The sequence below is a fragment of the Euprymna scolopes genome, chromosome 9 (genome assembly GCF_053919585.1).
Source record: "Euprymna scolopes isolate OS-2025 chromosome 9, ASM5391958v1, whole genome shotgun sequence".
Lineage (NCBI taxonomy): Eukaryota > Metazoa > Mollusca > Cephalopoda > Sepiida > Sepiolidae > Euprymna > Euprymna scolopes.
Window position 1 is genome coordinate 150,931,046 of NC_136490.1, and position 18,972 is coordinate 150,950,017.

At 33.7% G+C, this 18,972-nt stretch overlaps 1 protein-coding gene across 15 annotated transcripts in view; it reads right to left on the reverse strand.

Moving 5' to 3' along the window:
* LOC145284913 (E3 ubiquitin ligase Rnf157-like) overlaps positions 1–18,972 on the reverse strand; it is a 156,232-nt gene that overhangs the window by 113,684 nt on the left and 23,576 nt on the right. For all 15 annotated transcript variants that reach the window (XM_080134001.1, XM_080134006.1, XM_080134004.1 and 12 more), the window contains exons 2-3: positions 8,782–8,900; positions 4,415–4,503 (exon numbers count right to left, since the gene is read on the reverse strand). In XM_080134001.1, the coding sequence (XP_079990127.1) occupies positions 4,415–4,503; positions 8,782–8,900 (208 nt within the window). The remainder of the gene's footprint in view (positions 1–4,414; positions 4,504–8,781; positions 8,901–18,972) is intronic.

Below are 18,972 nucleotides of genomic sequence, written 5' to 3' on the forward strand. Positions count from 1 at the left end.
GTTTCAAGATAGTAGTGGTAGGGCTAGTAGCAATTATGTGTGAACATCCTGAAAACTTAGCAGAAAGACAAAAAAAAAAAACAAAAAAAACAAAAGCAATTATTGGGGGATTTGTTTTAAATACAAATTTAATGTAAACTAATCAATCATTTCCAGGCCATTCTAGCGTTTTAGAGCAATTAATTTCTTTTTCTACGAAAGACAAATCCTGTGCAAATTTGTTTAGAAAATGTGTTTTTTTGTTTAGATGATTATGTGTGCTTTTAAGGACACTCGGACTTAGGGTTAGGTTAGCAGTAGAGTTATAACAGGGTATTTATTACTTTGATGTGGGTGCTATTCAGACAGAGTTAGTAGTAGGATTAAAGGAGATTTTTGGGGGGTAGGACTTGTCATTCAAATTTAAGGTTAATATTATGACAGGTTCAAGGGAAGCACTTTTAGAGAGTGGGCTTGTCACTTAAACCTAGATTTAGAGGTAGCGTGTGTGTGTGTGTGTGTGTGTGTGTTTATGTATAATTTTTTAAATTAAAAAAATAACAAAACTGCTCTAAAAAGGCAAGAGTGGCCTGGAAATGAGAGTTCATTGTACATTAAATTTATATGCTAAAATGATCTCCCCTCTACTCTAAATTACTTTTGTCAATTTTTTCTTTTATTTTCCAGCAAGTTTATATTCAAAGTATTTACACAATCACTTGAAAGATTGGTATATATATATATTATTCCTTAATTGGAATTCATTTTTTCAGATGAGCATTATATGTTAATTTTTATTTTTATTTCGGACTATTAGTCTCATCTTTATTAGTTGTTGTTTTTGAATCTTTTTATTGGTTCACAACGTTTCGGCCAACTTCCTCTGGCCTTCGTCAGGTGGTAACCGCGACGGATAGGAACTTCAAATCTCCTAACTGCATTCTCAGCCATCACTGCCATCCGTAGTTGTTGTCGTCCACCACATTTTTGACCAATTAACCTCTGGCACGCTTTGGGTGGGATTGAAACCGCTATCTTCAGACAATGTTCATCTGGAACCGTAGAGATTCAACGTCTCTATCAACTGCGCCACGGGCCCCGAAGATTCGAAGTTCCTATCTGTCGCGGTTACCACCTGACGAAGACCAGAGGAAGTTGGCCGAAATGTTCTGAACCAATAAAAAGATCCAAAAACAACAACTAATAAAGATGAGACTAATAGTCCGAAATAAAAAAAAAAATTAGAATTATATTTATTTATTTTATTTTTTTTAAGTTGCAACTATAAAGTCATTTATTATAAGTTTGAAAGTTAAATATATGTGAAAACCAATATTTTGTAAAGGAAATTTTATAAAAGTATCACAAACTGCATTAATTTTAAACAAAAAAGATTGTTTTTCAAAATAAACGTAATTCACAAAACTCGATTTAAAAATAAACTGACAACAGCTTCTGCTGCTTAGGTTATAATTATTAGCATAACTAGTTAAATTTTTTACTTTCGTTGAAAATGGGTTAAAATTTGAGGGGGGGGGGGAGGGTATTAAAAAAAATTTCGTACCAAAAGAGAAATCAACACAGAATTATAATTTTAACACATAAAAATAATAAAAACATTATTCACTCATTACTTGGGGTATGAAAAACATTTAGAAAAAAATGTTTGAAATACATCATGTTTTCCAAATTTCATGACAAAATTCATAATAGGGGAGTGGTACTGAGTTTCTAAACACCATAAGGGTAAAAAAAATTTGACAAAAATTGCATTAATATTTTATCATTAATTTGTTAAAAATATTTCAAATATATTATGTAAATTATTAAAGGATGTGAAAGGATATTCATTTGTGGCGCTATAGCTTGAGCAGAACCCCAGTGTCTCATCGGTGTAGATTCAACCCCTAGACCAAGCGAGGTAAAATTGAAGCCACCAGCTAATTGCTATAATTCCTAAGGATCCTGATTACATTAACTATACATCCACTAGTAGATATCAGGGTGAATGTATATGCATTGGTTGAATGATAGATTGAATGCAAAACACAGCAAAAATGAGAAAACAATAATGGTTTTGGTTAAAAATTAGTTTTTAAGCGATGAGAAAATATCAAATTTGCTTTTTTTTTTTTTTTACAAGGTGGTCACCACATATCAAGGCCCGGAAGCCACTCAGGGATAAGGGTTATTGTAAGTACAGTACGTTATGTAGATATTTAAAGTGTCTACTTAAGGGGCGGTTCATCAGGAATTTGTTTATGTTGGACTTGAAGACATCCAAGTTGTAGTCAGGAGGGAAGCAGGCAGACGGAACAGAGTTCCACAGGCGTGCAGTTCTAAGAAAGAATCTTTGTTCATGGAATCTACATTTTGATTTAGGCATAGATAAAGAGTGGGGAAAGTTTTTGACAGTGGATTCAGCTACACAGGTGTTTTTTGTAAAAGATTGTCGAGGGGGGGGCAGAGATTGGAGTTCAGACGAGCACCTGCCATGGACATAATGATAAAACAAAGATAGGCTCACAACGTCTCTTCTGTGGGAGAGAGGTTGCAGGGAAGAGAAAAGGGCATCCCCCACTAAGCCACAAAGTCTATTTTGTACTCTGTCAAGGCAGGATAGGCTATTTTTAGCAGCTCCTGCCCAGATATGGCAGTAGTATTCCATCCTTGGACGTACTTGGATTTTATATAGATAGAGAATTGTATCAGTAGTGAGATATCTTCTGGAGCGGTAGAAGGATCCCAACATCTTTCCAGCGACCTTAGCAACAGACTTGATGTACGTGTTCCATTTCAGATCAGGAGTGAAGGTCAAGCCCAGAAGTTTCTCAAAACATGGGGCTTCTCCTAGACGAGAGCCATCCATCTTTAAGTCTGTTGATGAGAAGTATCAAATCAGAGATTGACCCTGCCTGACCTCTGCTAAGAATTTGGATGTGAGAATTGCAATTTGTCCTTGGAAGTGTGGTTGATTTGCAACCAGTCTGGCATAGACGGTTGACCAATCATCTTCCAGCAAGAGTCGGTATAGCGAGCGTTGATTAGTGGATGAAGGGAAATAGCATCTCTAACACAAGTTTAGTTTAAAAGGGAGCTGCACACCATGTTTTCTTTAGCTAAGAGTTAAGTTGGAGCTTTTGAACTGAGTGGAGTTGCAGAATAAAGGGTGGGGTAAGGCTCTCTGGCGTAAAGCAGATCAGTTCTCCAAAGATGTACAGATGAAAGAATCTTCAAGACGTTTCAAAGATTCATGAAACATTGAGGAAGAAATAGCAACTCTGAACCAAGGACCGGACATGTAATAAGAAATCAAAGATGGAAACCGCTGTAATTAACTTGTGATCAGCAAAGATATTACCCAAACAAAGAAACTACCAAGAAATTATCACTTAACCCAAGAAAGACTTGAGTGTGTTCAATATGGCTGATAAATTACTCCAGAAAAGGGACTAAGTTAGACTAAGCCTGATTATTCCATTGATAACGCTTGGGACGTAAACAACTCCTCTTAATGTTCCTCAAACCCTAATGATCACTATGATACATGAACATTTTTTTTTTTTCTGTAGAAAATAATCCTAGTAAATCTAATTTTGATAAAACACATAAGTATGTAATAGTTTTTTTTGTTTTTTTTTTTTACTCATGTTCACCCCTTACAAAGCATATCGCCACTTGGACATAAGGGGATACTATTTGCGGCTATGTCTAGGAAAAATTAACAAGATATTCATGTTATATTTAAATTTCTGCATATCAGTACAGCTAGGGAAGCAGGCAGCAGGAAGGGAATTCCAAAGTCTAGCTGTTCGAGGGAAGAAACTATTAGAATAGAAAGCTTTCTGGCATTTAGGAACAACAACGGTGAAGGGGTGAGATCTTATTGCTAAGCGTGTTTGTCGGGGACATGTATGTCAAGGGGGTACAAGTGAAACAAGTTCATCAGAACACATTCCATTAAAATATTTGTAAGACAGGCACAGTGATGCAACATTGTGACGATGAGACAGGGGCTGGAGCTTAGTTGATAAAGTGGAACTGATTAGATTGACAACTCTTTTTGGACTTTATTTAAGAGGGAGAGACTAGTGGTAGATACACCAGCCCAGATGTGGCAACAATACTCCTTGCATGGGCAAATGGTGGCCTTGTAAAGGTACAGGATACTCTCAGACGCGAGTAGTCTTCTAGCTCGATAGAGGGAACCCACCTTCTTTGCAGCAGCATTTGCAATGTCCTCTGTATTTGTTCCAGTTCATATTGTTTTTACCTAAAATGCATCTTTTGAAATCTCATATTGCACAAACATAATTGCTATCAATTTGTTAATTAAAAGAATAAGTCAGATGATTTCTGAAGTGAACATAAAAAAAAATTATTGGAAAATTGGAATGACGCATTTTAATTGAAACAAGAAAAAAATTGTACTGACCGGACAAAACGCAAAGTATCTTTTCGAATATTAACCAGACTTTTTAATGTTTTTGTTGGTTCATTTCCTTGCGGTAATGGATATGGAAACTGAAAGATTAAATTTCATACATCAAATCAGTAAACAAAGATTAATGAACAGTTTTGAAAAGAATACTTTTATGAAATAAAGTAGATATACAATCCTGTAAACATCTAAGATAACAAAAAAGAATGAATTGAATAAATTTAGATTAAAAATATTAACTTATATTCATGAAATCTGTAAAATGTGCTGTTATGAGAGGAATATTTTTAATCTACAAAGTTAATATTGCTTAACAATTCCAATTTACTGAAACCATTTAGAAAGAAATCAGTTTATTCGAGAAGAACAGATTGCAATGTAGCTTAGAGTCTTCTTTATAGGAACGCAAAGAAACAATTTTCCTTTTACATTTTGGTCATTTTCATGGAAAATGTAATGATTGTAACCAACACCAATAGATTTAGTTCAAAAAATAAATGTATCTATTTAATCATTAAAAGAAAAATATTTTGTTAGTCATTGTATTCAGTGCAGAGTTTTTTTGTTTTTTTTTTTTAAGTAAATTATTCATAAGTAATGCAAGTTGTTGGTGCGTGTATCTGTGGATAAATTAATATTTGGAAGTTGTTGGTATCTGTGGATAAATTAATATCTGGAAGTTGTCATTTAAATTTCAAAAATAATCTAACAAGAAATTATCATTTGGAATGTTATCCTTTTTGCCTCATATCGCTTTAATTAATATTACTAATAACATCAAAAAACAAAACAAAAACAAAATAGGGAAATAAAATTAACAGATCATTAATATATTAAAAATAAATAAAATTATACTTATAAAATAAGTATAAAAATGAAGCATAGCCACATGTTTATTTGCTTTTCCAATCAGGATGTAAAAGTATTTTTTGTATGATTGAATTAAATATTCACTTCAATGTTACTTTAATTACATCCTTTCTAACCAAAACAACCCAGAGTGCATCATTGAACCCTTACTTAAAAAAAAAAAAAAAAAAAAAAAAAAAAAGACGAAAAAAACAGAAAAAATAAAGAATGTGTGTTATGTACTCAGGACAATTTTTTCCCCCAATTTCAGGCAAAGCCAGATCTTCTAATATATATACAGAGTTTCTGAATTTTTGAGATGAGGATTGATAATTTGGATTATTGCAACTACTGTTCTCATCTTGAATGTTATTTGTACATTTTGGCCAAAATCTTGTCAGGCATCTTTTAGTCAAACTCCAGAGTTTCAAATGGAACTTTATTTCATCCATAGGATATTCTTATAGCTATGACTGGGTAGAGATCTCAAGTAATTTGCAATTGTATTTATAGTATCATCCACACTGTGAATTGAACTTTCAATCTCCAAAAGAAATACTTTATCTGTTATGCTGAAAGTTCAATCCTCAATGCAGGTAATACAAATACGAATCTGAATTACTTAAGACTTCTATCCAGTCATAGCTGACAAAACAAGAGTATGGTACTTACATAAATTAAATAAAAAGAGTTTGGTTCAAAATTCTGTGCAGATTATTGAGTTCAACAAGATACACCTGAAGAAGGTTGGAGGCTATATTGTTCGAAATGTTGTGAAAAATGACACTCAAAATGCGAACAGTAGTCCGAAGAATCCAGATAATACATATAGGCAGGCATTTTCTTTTTTCTTTCTCTTTTGATTAACAGAGCATGCGAAAATCTGCATTCTGTGTTTTTTTTCATAAAAGCACTCTCACCAAGGTCTGCATTGCCTTGTCGGGATTTCACCGCACCTTTTTTGAAGCTTCACAACAAATTTTGTTTTCTTTTTTTCATATGGATGTTCAGTGTGGACACAGCCCACAATGTATTCGTTTTTGATCAAAATGAAATGTACTTATCCAAGTTTCATTATATACATGTGTGTGCGCATGCATTGGGGATCTATTTTCAAAACCCTAGAAGATTATGAACAATCAAATACAGAAATTACAATTATATATATATATATATATATATATATATATATATATATATATATTTCCCCCAAACCTCTGGCCTTGATGGAGAGGAGACTAAAACTTGCTATGGTTTCAAATGATCTGAAATAACAGCAAGGGGAGACTTGATTCCAAATATTTCTCATATGTTATATCTCTCCTCTTTTGGAAATAGGGTACGATCCAGTATCAAATAATCCTTATACACTGAAATTTACTTATATATGAAAACCAAAGAGAGAAGATATAACATGAGAAATATTTGGAATTAAGCCTTCAGTTTTGCTGCTTCAGTTGTCTCTCCTGTGGCCTTGCTAGGCCACTAATATATGGATATACCTATACTGGTAGCTAGATTAATATTGAAATGCTCATATCTTTGGTTCTATAGAACAAAACTACATGAAAATTTGCAGGCATTTTGAAGATTATAATACTATTCTATGGTTACAATTTTGTGACAATTGGTAAAAAAAGAACCTATATTGTCAAACAAAGCAAATATGCCCAAATTTGTATATACAGTGTCTTGATGGCCAGCTTCAGTTTTGCTGCTTTGGTTGTCTCTCCCATGGCCTTGCCAGGCCACTTATTAAGTAGTAGCATGAAAATATACTTATAAGTAAGCTACACAAAAACCTCTTTGTTTAAGTCACTGGGGAAGTCATCACATGCTATGATTCTTCCTACTGTCCACTGCTTCCACATCTTTGTCGCATTCACATCTCATGCACTTTGAAGTGCACAGAACTGCAGCTAAAATTCCCAAATTTTTTAATCTAGTGCAAATAATTATAACGCAGATCATTCGTTTCAAATATTTTGGTGGTTTCGAGACATGCATAATTTCCAGTTCTCGAAGCCACCAATAGTACAACTTTATTGTTATTAAATATTTCTAATAGTTATGAAATATTAAAACTTGATCAAATTTGTCCCAAATGTGCTGTAATATATGTAGAAAATTGCTGTTAGGTTTCCTATACTAAATTCGGTACTTGTTGCTATTGCAATAGTGTTCACCATGGCTGAGTTGAATCGGCTTTTTCCCTGGTCTGTATTACATAGTGAACCATGGTACTATAAACAACATTTTGTGGTTTTCATAAGTATTCTAAAGTTATATGAAGGCACTGTAATCTGTCATTTACAGTAGTTTATATAATATTACTGTATTAAAGTTTTCACATTGTACAACAGATATGTATATTAATAGGGATGTGAGTGGGCAATGAAAAAAAAAAAAAATTTGAAATTGGTATGACCCCACCCCCAACATCAATTTCCACCCACCTCTACTGCATGTGGAAAATTTAATTGATCCCCAATTTCCAGGACATGCTGAATTTTTAGGGCAGTTAACCAACAAAATTTTTTTGCTACGGGAGATATATTCTAGGCACTTTTTGATGGGGATGGGGCAGCATACTGAAAAGTTATTAAAAAAAACAAAATAAAACAAAAAAATAAAAAGGAAAACGCTTTTTTTTTAACTCTTACCATTAAACCTAAGTTTGAATAGCAAGTGGGAAGCCAAACTTAAAAAAAAAAAAGAAAGAAAGAAAAAAAAGCTAGTTAAATGCTCTGAAACATGCTACAATAATCCAGATATGAAGGACCATTTTACATTAAATCCATGTATAAAACTGATCTCTCATTTTAAATTCCAAAATTTTTTTTTTTTCTGTCAAGCTTTTTGGTGTTCTCATAATCGCCTAAATAAATAAGAATCCTATTTTTATTTTGAGGGTGAGTAGATGATTTAATGAAAGGTGTCAGTTTGCAATACTTATTCTAAAAGTATCAACTTATTTTAATTCCATTTTTGCTTTTAATTTCATTAAATTCTGTTAATATTAGCTTTTTGTGTAAAAAGAAAGTTCAAAGATTGTTTTTGTGTGCATAATAAAATTTGAAAACATTCAAAATATTTGATCCAATAAATAACAAAATAAAAAAAGGATCCAAATATTGTGGACACAATAAGTTTTGATTAAACAATCTTTTATGTTCCACTACCCTCATCACAGATCGTTCACTAGAGGTGAAGAAAAGGAAAGGAAAAGAAAAAAAAAGAGTAAAAGAGGAAGAAAGAAAACAAGACAGAGAGTAGGAAAGAAAAAGAAATAAAATCCAGTTAAATGACAGCTGTAGCTATTCAAGTCAGTCATGTATACATATATATATAGCAGATTTAAGTATGAACAGCTTTTTCCGAATTACAAAGAAAAAACATCCACATCTTAAAAACATTTAAAATGGGTCATTTCATTATGAAGAAATAATGAAAAATAAATAAAATTGGTATCTGCGACAAAAAAAATCACTAAAGAAAGAACATGTACTTACAGGAATTGGTTTATTTCCTAAAAAGTTGAGGTCTTGATTTTCCCCAAATAAATAAGCTTCAGGTTGGGTCATGTCAAAACGTTCTCCTCCCATAATAAAATGGCTGCTAAAGTAACTGCCTGTAAAATGAGATATTAAAATTAAAAATCATCAAATCTATGAGCCGATACACACACGCATATATATATATATGCATATATATATATATATATATATATATATATATAAAAAACACAGACGCTTCTTAAATGAAAACATACAAAACATTTAAATAACCAAAATACCTATGTTGGGTTTCTGAAATTTTCATTTAAAAAAAAAAAAAAAAAATTTACTTAAAATTTTAAGAAAAACAAATTTTTAGAAAAGGTTTATTTACTTATATTTTACGTAACTTTGCTAACTTTAATATAAACAAACAAAAATTTTTCTTAAAAAAAATGTTATTTTAGAGTTTATTCTTGATTAATCTTAAAGATATGGTTAAGTGCTAAGAATGAAAATTTGTCAAAGTATGTTAACCCCAAATTGTTTAAAGAATGCTCGTAGTATGGTAAGTGGTACGAATTTTAGATTTGCATTGCATATGAAAAGCAAAGACAAACCAGGTCTACTTGAAAAATTATGAAACTGCATCTATGCAATACAAGTTATGGCCGAAAAATGGATATAACTTTTTATTGTGAAAGAAATAAAGTTATCATTAGAATTTTGCAAACTATGCTAATCTACAAGGAAATAAAAATGTGATAAGCGGATTGTGTCATCATTTAATTATATTTTGAGGTTATGATTTGTTCATTTTTGTTAGGTCATTCAGTTACAATGATGAGCAATGAAGACAAAAATAATATCAACCTACTGGAACAACCTCTTTATTCACCTAATCTTGTACCATGTGACTTTTCCCTAAGCTCAAAAAGATTTGTTTTGAAGATGTGCAGGCAACCAAGAAGATCATAATGATGGGCTTAAAAGGCATCCCAGAAAAATCTTACCAGCTGTAGATAAAAGCATGAAAAAGAACAATGTAGTAGATTATTTTTTGGGCTGTGTGTGTGTGGGGGAGGGAATTTGAAATGGAAAAACCAACAAGTTTTGTTTGTAACTTATTTGTGACAAAAATCACAATAAATATACTTTACAAGGAAAATAGTTTAAATTTATGCAAAAGACATCATTACAGTTTATGTTTAATTTCTCTATTTCTAAAACTGGAAAGGAAAATTATGAGTGACAGCGCAAAAAATACGATGATTGGTAGTTCAAACATTCAATGTTTTTTTTTTATCTCAATGTGGACACGCATACATAGTCAGAAAACACTACTCCTGTGACTTTCAGAAACATGTTTTTTTTAGACTCCAAATTGTTGCAGCATCGAAGAAACTGTCTACATCGATTGTTGGCTTTGAATACACTACATCTTTTAAAATGGTCATACTTGTCAAAATGTGACAAAACTAGAACTGATGTCCCCTTTTCTCTGCATATACATGTACTTTGGATAAGTTGTAAGGCACCTGTTAATCAATATACACAATAATTTCATCATATTTTAAAATAACAGACCTAAGAAATCTCATTCCATTAATAGTAAATTATATATATACTAATGATACAGCATGAAAAAAAAGTAGCAACATTGGATTTGCTACTTAAATATCCATAAAGTTTTCACCAAGTAGGTGATGTCCTTTTCTCTTCCTTGCAATCTCTTTCTCGCAGAAGAGATGTTGCGAGTCTATCTCTGTTTTATCATTATTTTCATGGAAAGGGCTTCACTGAGCTTCAATTTATAGTCCTCCTTGCATAACATTCACAACAAACACTTGTCCAGCCACAATCAACAACCCCCCCCTCTTTGTGCCTAAATCTAAATGCAAATTCCATGAACAAAGTTTCTTTCCTAGAATTGCCCGCCTGCAGAACTCTGTACCTTGGACTCGCTTTCCAGCTGTCTATAACATGGTTGTTCAATGTAAAGAAGTTGTCCGCTTAAATATTCAAATTCTAACAAATTTTCACCATTACTGATCACTACACTATTGTTTCACTCACGACCTTACACTCAGTAACCCTTATCCTTGAGTGGCCTTTAGGCATTAAGTGTAAACTCCCTTGCTAAAAAGAAGAATATTTTAATAGAATTTATTTATTGTGAACTATTATCCTCATCTTTTAGTTGTTGATTTACGTTTCGGCCAACTATTCCTCTGGCCTTCATCAGCAATGGGATAGGAACTCCGAATCTCCTAACTGCATTCTCGGCAATTACTGCCTTCCATAGTCGCTGTCACCCCACCACGTTTTGGCCTTCGGGGCCCATGACGCAGTGGATAAAATCTCTACGATTCCAGGTAAGCATTGTCTGAATATAGCGGTTTCAATTCTACTAAAGCTGGTCAGAGGCTTACTTGGCCAAAACATGGTGGGGCGACAGCGACTACGGAAAACAGTAATTGCTGAGGATTCAGTCAGGAGATTCAGAGTTCCTATCCTGTTGTGGTTACTACCTGATGAAGGCCAGAGGAATAGTTGGCCGAAACGTTGTAAAACAACAACTAAAAAAGATGAGAATAATAGTCCGCAATAAATAAATTAATAAATAATACTCATTTCAATAAGCATTCCAATTAATTAAATAATATTTTAATAGAATACTACCCGTTTCCTTCATGAAAGAAATAATAGAGTTCCACACAAACACAAATAAATCAGCAGTCAAGATTCAATTGTAAGTAAATATTCTTAGCTATCATTGTAGAAAAGTAGATAAACCCAAAATCAATCAGTTACTGATATTTTCAAGAACAGTTTACATGTTTGTAATAATAAAACGATTAAACACAATTTTGTGTTTCATTTTTTTGTAACTTTCATAAAATATGCATGAATTATTTTTTTATAACAAATTTTCAAAACTCTTATAAAAGACAATTGTAAACATGGAATGTATATCTTAATTTTCAGATCAGCCCTCCACTCTGGCAACCCTTTATCTGTACCTAAACCTAAATGTAGATTCCATGAACAAAGCTTCTTTTTTAGAACTGCACACCTGTATAACTCTTCTGTTTACCAGCTTTCCAGTTGAATACAATATGGCCGTCTTCAAGTCCAATGAAAACAAGTTCTTGATGAGGTATTCCCCTTAAGTAATTCAATTTACCTAATTTACACTTCTAACGATTACTATAATATTGTATTTTTGACCACTGTACACTCTTTAACCCCTATCCCCGAGTGGCCTCTGGGCCTTGATAAGTAGTGATTGCGTTAGAGAGAAAAAAAAAAAACTGGATGAATACAACAAGTTTAGTATATTTAGACAAGCATAATCAATTAGTTGTCTTTGTTTTATGATGCATCTTGAAGACGTGTTTGCACATCTATGCTAACCAACATGCAGAAATGACGATCAATTTAAAGTAATTTGAGGTCACTGTAATGGCATCGTACAAACTACTTTCATACGCACACTCGATGCAAAAACTTAAGAGGCAAAAAAAACAAAAAAAAAAAACAAAAAAAACAACACTTCAGATGATTCTGACACAATATTCAACTTATTTCTGGTGTCTGAATCGTGGTGCGAGATGTCTTTTTTTTTTTTTTTTTTGATTTTTTAAATTTAAATATTGAACCAGTGTTATTTAAGCCATTTTTCATGTAACGTTCGTTTTTTTTTTTTTTTTTTTTTTTTATACTTCGCTTATTCTTAGGTTTTCATTAACACCCCCACTCCCGACAGACCACACACACAAAAACACCCGGATACCAACCGATTTTTTTAAATTTTAATATCGAAACAGGTAATTTTTTACGTGTTTTTTTTTGGGGGGGGGTAGTTTTAACGTTCGTTTTTCTGTTTTCTTTTTCCGATTTTTACATTTAACATCGTTCGTTTGCCTTACGTTAGTTTTTTTTTTTTTTTTTTTTTTGATGTTTTGATTACCCCACCCCTCCCAAGTTTTAACGTTTGTTTTTATGTTTTCTTTTTTTTTTTTACTTCACTTATTCTTAGGTTTTCGTTAACAACCACACACACACCTCCAAACACTCGGGCAATGCCGGGTACTCGCCCGCTAAGCAGGGTTTTTTTAACGTTTGTTTTTGTTTTCTTTTTTACTTCGCTTATTCTTAGGTTTTCATTAACACCCCCACCCCAACTGACCACACACACTGAAAAACACCCGGGCAACGCCGGGTACCCCTCGCTAGTCTTCTATATATATAAAAGTGAAAATGTGTGTATGTATGTTTGTTTGTATTTATGTATGTGTGTTTGTATGTCTCGCAAAAACTTTCTACATGGGTCACGGATTTTTGCCAGATCGGTATCATTTTAAACTTCCAACCTCCGCCCGACAAATATCGAAAAATTGGTCAAAAACGTTAATTTCTTCACTCTGAAACCAGCAGTTTTCTACAGGCAAAAACCGTTCTCTCATGACGAGTTCGGTTCTATGCATGTGCAAATGACGTCGGAACCTGATTTAGTTTAAAGATTAAAAAAAAAACGACCTAATTTTGTGAACATCGTCTTAGCTCAGTTGCTTAGAGTGCGGCCTCATTATCTAAACGTTTTGGGTTCGAATCGTGATGTGAGATGTCTTTTTTTTTTTTTTCGATTTTTTAAATTTTAATATTGAAGTAGGGTTATTTAAGCCATTTTTCACTTGTTTTTCAGATTTTTTAACATTCGTTTTTCTGTTTTTTTACTTCGCTTATTCTTAGGTTTTCATTAACACCCCCCCCCTCGCCGACCACACACCCAAAAACACTCGGGCAATGCTGAGTACCCCCCCGCCCCGTTAGTCTATAACATAAATTTCAAATGTCTGTTAGTGTGTATGTCTCGCTAAAACTTTCGACAGCCGCAAAGGACTGGGTCAGAACCGGTAGCATCTGAGAGAGGAACGTCGGATGCATAATATGTGAAAATTAGAAATGGGTGATTAACTGGACCTAAAGGTGGGGGGTAAGTTTTTACGTCGCGTTTTTCGAAACTATGTTTAAAAACGTTATTTTGCAGTGTCATGATGTCATAAGCAGTCATGGCTCTGAGCTCCATTCTGTTCCCCCCCTCGCCAATCTTTCTCAAAATCACCCGACTAGCTGAAACCACCGTCAATTTTCCCCACTCCCTATCTGTGCCTAAATCAAAACGTAGATACCATGAACAAAGCTTCTTTCTTAGAACTGCACGCCTGTGGAACTCTGTTCCCGCTTGCCTGTTTCCCTCCCGACTTCAACCTGGATGTCTTCAAGTCCAACACAAACAAATTCCTGATGAACCGCCCCCCCCTCTAAGTAATGACACCTTACCAATTCTCCAATACTATTGCTACACTATCCCTTTGATTACTGTACACACAATAACCCTTCTCCCTGAGTGGCCATTGGGCCTTGATAAGTGGTGAACTCCATGTAAAAAAAAAAAGCATGTTTGCCAGTAACTTTTTTCCCTTCTTTTCCTCTTGTGTTTCAGGTTTAAACCCAGCTGCTGCGGCTTTTTTTTTTTTTTTTTGTTCTATAGGTCGCATGAACAATTGCTGCTATTTTGATTGAAAGAATAGTTGTTTTGATTCATTAATTTTTTTTACTTTTATAGGGGGGGGGGCGGTCCAGCGCATCAGCAACAAAAAGTTCTTTCTTCGTATCCCTTCTGTCAGAATATCTGGTGGGGTAATTGCGATGTACTTTTTTTGGGACGATTATGTTCTTCTACTTTTGAAATTTGGGTATCGATGAATGTGCTCAATATCCTTAGTATAGCAGATGTGCCAAAACCAAATTTCATGTCCACCTGAGCAGGGCCAGGTATCCATGCTAGTTTATAAAATATATATATATATATATATATATATATAAAAAATATAATTTGTACATTATCTTGAGAAAAAAAAAAATAAAAATCAAACTTCCTCTACTTTCACCTATTTACAGTCGTCATATAAAGCATTCATCTTTTCTTTTTATAATAAAAATTCTGTTTTCAAAAAGAAACGTTTACTGCCAACTTTCTTAAAAAAAAAAAAAAAAAAAAAAAAAGTGCATGTTTTCCTGAAAAAACAAAAAACAAAAAAAACTTTCACCTAACAATTTATGGCAAAAATAGCGACCCATAAAAATCTGGTAGCTGAGTGACAAATCTGCTTAAATTTTGAAAAAAAGAAAAAAAAAAATAGAACCTCTAGGTGCATCAGAAATTTGGAGGAATTTTTGACACCCCTAACAGAAAACTGCGAATAAAATATTAAAAAAAACTCGTAATTTCTCCTTTTAAAGTGGGTTGTTTATTTTCTGTATGGAATATACTTCCAAAATAGTCTATTAAAGTTGTTTAAAAAATAATAGAAATATTTTTTATTTTTTAAAAAACAGTGTTTACAAAATGTTTACAAAATGCTGGCGTGCCTTCATGCAGCCATTTTTTTTTACATAATAAAATCAATAGAATTTTACGAGTTAAATATTTTTCAATTTTTAAACTTTAAAAAATCTATAAAAATTTTTCTATTGGTTCAATTTTTACGATATTTTTAGGGTCAATGTGAAATTTTATGCTCTTTCCAATAAACCAAATATAATATTTTAGGCTAACCGAGGAAAAATTAAAAACGATAAAATCATTCGGTGGAAAATGGAGCTTCTCTCGTTCTCGTACAATATAAAACACCGTCCCGGAAGTGAAAACATCGTTGCCGATGCTTTATCGAGAGTGTGTAGTGCCGCTGCTTCCTCCTTGGAGGAGCTAAGGGCCATACACAGTTCATTAATACACCCTGGTGTACTGCGTCTTTGGTACTTTATACGATCACAAAATATGCCATACTGAATTGATGAAGTTCGGCGCATGACATCCGAGTGTACAACATGCACAAAAATAAAGCCTCAATTCTTCAGCCCTACTAACAATACACTGATCTGCGTTACTGCTCCCTTTCAGCGCCTCTCCGTAGACTTCAAGGGGCCTGTCCGGCATCTTCGAAAGGATGTCGCTACCAATTTACTATCGTGGATGAGTACATGCACTTTGTAGTGTAGCCTGTTTAGCATTTGAATCAAGATGCAACATATGGTAAAGCCAATCACTAGACAACGGTTTTCCTGTCAAGGTCATATCAAACAAGGGTCATTGCACTGACCTTAAAGCTGGATTGTCAACTCATTTGGAGAAATGAAGTATTCTGGAAAGGAATCAATATGAATATCAAGAATATGATTAAAAAGTGATCAATATGCACGATTAAAAGGTGTGTAACAACAGGACATCTCAAGGTGAGCATCACACGTTTCTGATACGGATTTGCTTTACTGTAAATGACCATGAATACCTAATAATGACAATCTGGAGTGGAGATTCATTCTGGTAATAGAAAACTGATCCAAAACGGGATAACAAAAAAAAAAAAATAAATAAATAAAATAACTCGGTTGTAGAGAAATGAAAATGATCTAATTGCGAATATTCAATGTAGTTGTTGTTCTAAGCAAAAATTTAGCACTATCAATCGAGTCAGAGAAGCTTTGAATTGTAAAGAATTCCAAGTAAAGAATGGTAGTATTAATTCAGTCAGGATCAGCAGTGGCTCTCTTATGTTGATACAAAAAGATCGAAAAATTAAAAAAGATTCAGTATATTTTATACAGCAATTCTGGTACCTGAATGGTTCGTTCTTATCACGCTTGACTATGGGAGGTAATGGGTGGTCAAGTGGTTAATGACATGGATTGACGACCTGGGTGTTCCAAGCATGAATAAAGTTTGTTCCACAAAAATCACTTTCACTAAAGATGTTGACAACCTTCTCATAGTCCCTCCCATAAGTACCCAATGTCTTTCTAGAAAAAAGACTAACTAGAAAAATTGATACCAACAATACGATCTTCTGCTTCATATAATATCATGAAGACCCCTGGCTATAAATATAATTGTCCAAATCTTTGATCATACTCAATAACATCATGCCAAAAATATTGTAATAGACGAATTAAAACAAATTCTTCAAGCCAGAGTATAAATAATACAATAAGCAATGAAAGAAATATTTTCAGAACATTATATTCACAATAGTAATAACAGACTTGTGTGAAACATTCCAAGAATTTGCTCAACGATGATAATTTTACTGTGTAGTGTGATTGTCAAGGTTTCCACAAATCAAATGGTTTTATGAAGAGACAGATCTAAACTATTAAAATGGTTACAAGTCAAAACAAGCAGAAAAATATTCTGAATCAGTATCAACCACAACCTCCAAGTTGAGATGAACACATTATGAAAGCAAAATTACAAAGATCCCACCTTTAAGGTTTACAAGGAGTCTTAAATAAATAAGTTCCCAGACTTTTTTGTATAGGCACTTTTATTGATAGTACACACAAGAAACCCAATCCCCTTTGAAGTAATCTTCTGGAAGGCCCCATGGAAGTCCTCTCATGTGAGCATGTCAATGACCTTTGTCACAACCTCTTTCATTTCCTCAATTGTCTCATAACGACAGCCTCTAAGGTTTTCCTTGAGTTTAGAAAATAACCAAAAGTCACAGGGAGTAAGGTCTGGAGTACAGGGAGGGTGAGGAAATGTCTTGATGCTCATCTTGGTTAAATAGTCTGACAAGGATGGAGTTGTGGACGGGTGCATTGTCCTGGTGGAAATACCACTGACTATTTGAAGAGTGCTGTGTGCTGGGCTCTTGTGACAGAATCTCTTCCTGAACTCCCCTGAAACCTCAACGTAGTATATTTCTGGAAAAATCTATAACAGTGTAGTGAATAATGGACAATAAACAATTACCCCATTATCCAATCACCATGACATCACCGGCATGATAATTGATACAAGACTGTCAAATTCTACTAACCACACTCCTAAATTTCTAATACAGACAGAAGCCACACTATGATCTGATTATCATCCCTTCCCATATCCATGCTGAGCTGGCCCTTGTCTTCTCTAAATTCTACAGCAAATATCTTGCTGAACTTCTCTTCCCTGAAAAATTGTCTCTGTGATACCAGTATTCATGAATTCGAGTGAAAGAATTACCCCCCACCCCCGTCCTTTACTATTGCCCCATCAGTCTCTTCATTCTCTTCACCAAAATCTTTAAATCATTAATCAATCTAGCAATAGTCCATTATCTTGTTAATGCTAAATTTCTATCTGATCAATAGTATGGGCTTAGGCAAGTCAGTTTTACTGCGGATATCCTAATGTTCATTTCTGAATACATATACCAGACAAAGCTGGTGAAGCTAAGGCAATAGCGTTTAATGTATCGAAAGTCTTTGACAAGGTCTTCATCAAAATTAATTTGTATGATATTGATAAACGAATATTTAATATAATCAGATCCTTCTTGGACAAAAAGATCCAGGTTTTGCTTGACTGTCATATTAGCATTGTTAGTTTGTGTAAAATCTTAGTAATTTTTCATTTTTCTATTTCACTGTGTGTACCTGGGATTCTAGATGAATAAAGATTTATTAACTCATTTTCAATCGTCTTCCGTGTTTTGAAGCATTACAATTTATTAATATAGAATCTAATCCAAAATGGACCAGTTTCTGAAGTCACAGTGTTTCGATGGTAACCGTTCAGCACCTGATTCCGCAGACTATTGGACACATTGGTTATGTACATTCAATAACTTTCTCAGGTCAGTCGACTGTCCACCAACTAGCAAACTAGACTTTCTTACCAATTACATCTCCCATCCAGTGCACAAATTAATAGCAAATTGCGACTCATACGAATCGGCCATCACTAAACTCTAGTCTCCTTCTGTAAAGCCCTCTAACATTGTTCATTTTAGACATCTTTTGGCAACCTCTAGGCAGGAGCCTGGTAAAAACGATTGATGATTTTTTGCAGAAGCTAAATTCGCTTACTGTGAATTGTCACTTTGAAGCAGTAATGACCAAAGAACATCGTGACTAAGCAATTTGTGATGCCCACATAACAGGCATTCTCATACAATCGACAACGACTCTCAGAAAGGACACTCAACTTGAAAGACGCTTTCAATTTAGCTCGTTCTCTAGAAACAGCTCAGAAATAAACCGAATCTTATATCAACCTCACTCCATGTAGCGCCACTGCTGAACCATCAATAACTTGTGAGATTTCTTGTAGTTCCGAAAATATTTCAGCTGCAGCAGGGGAAAAATGTTTCTTCT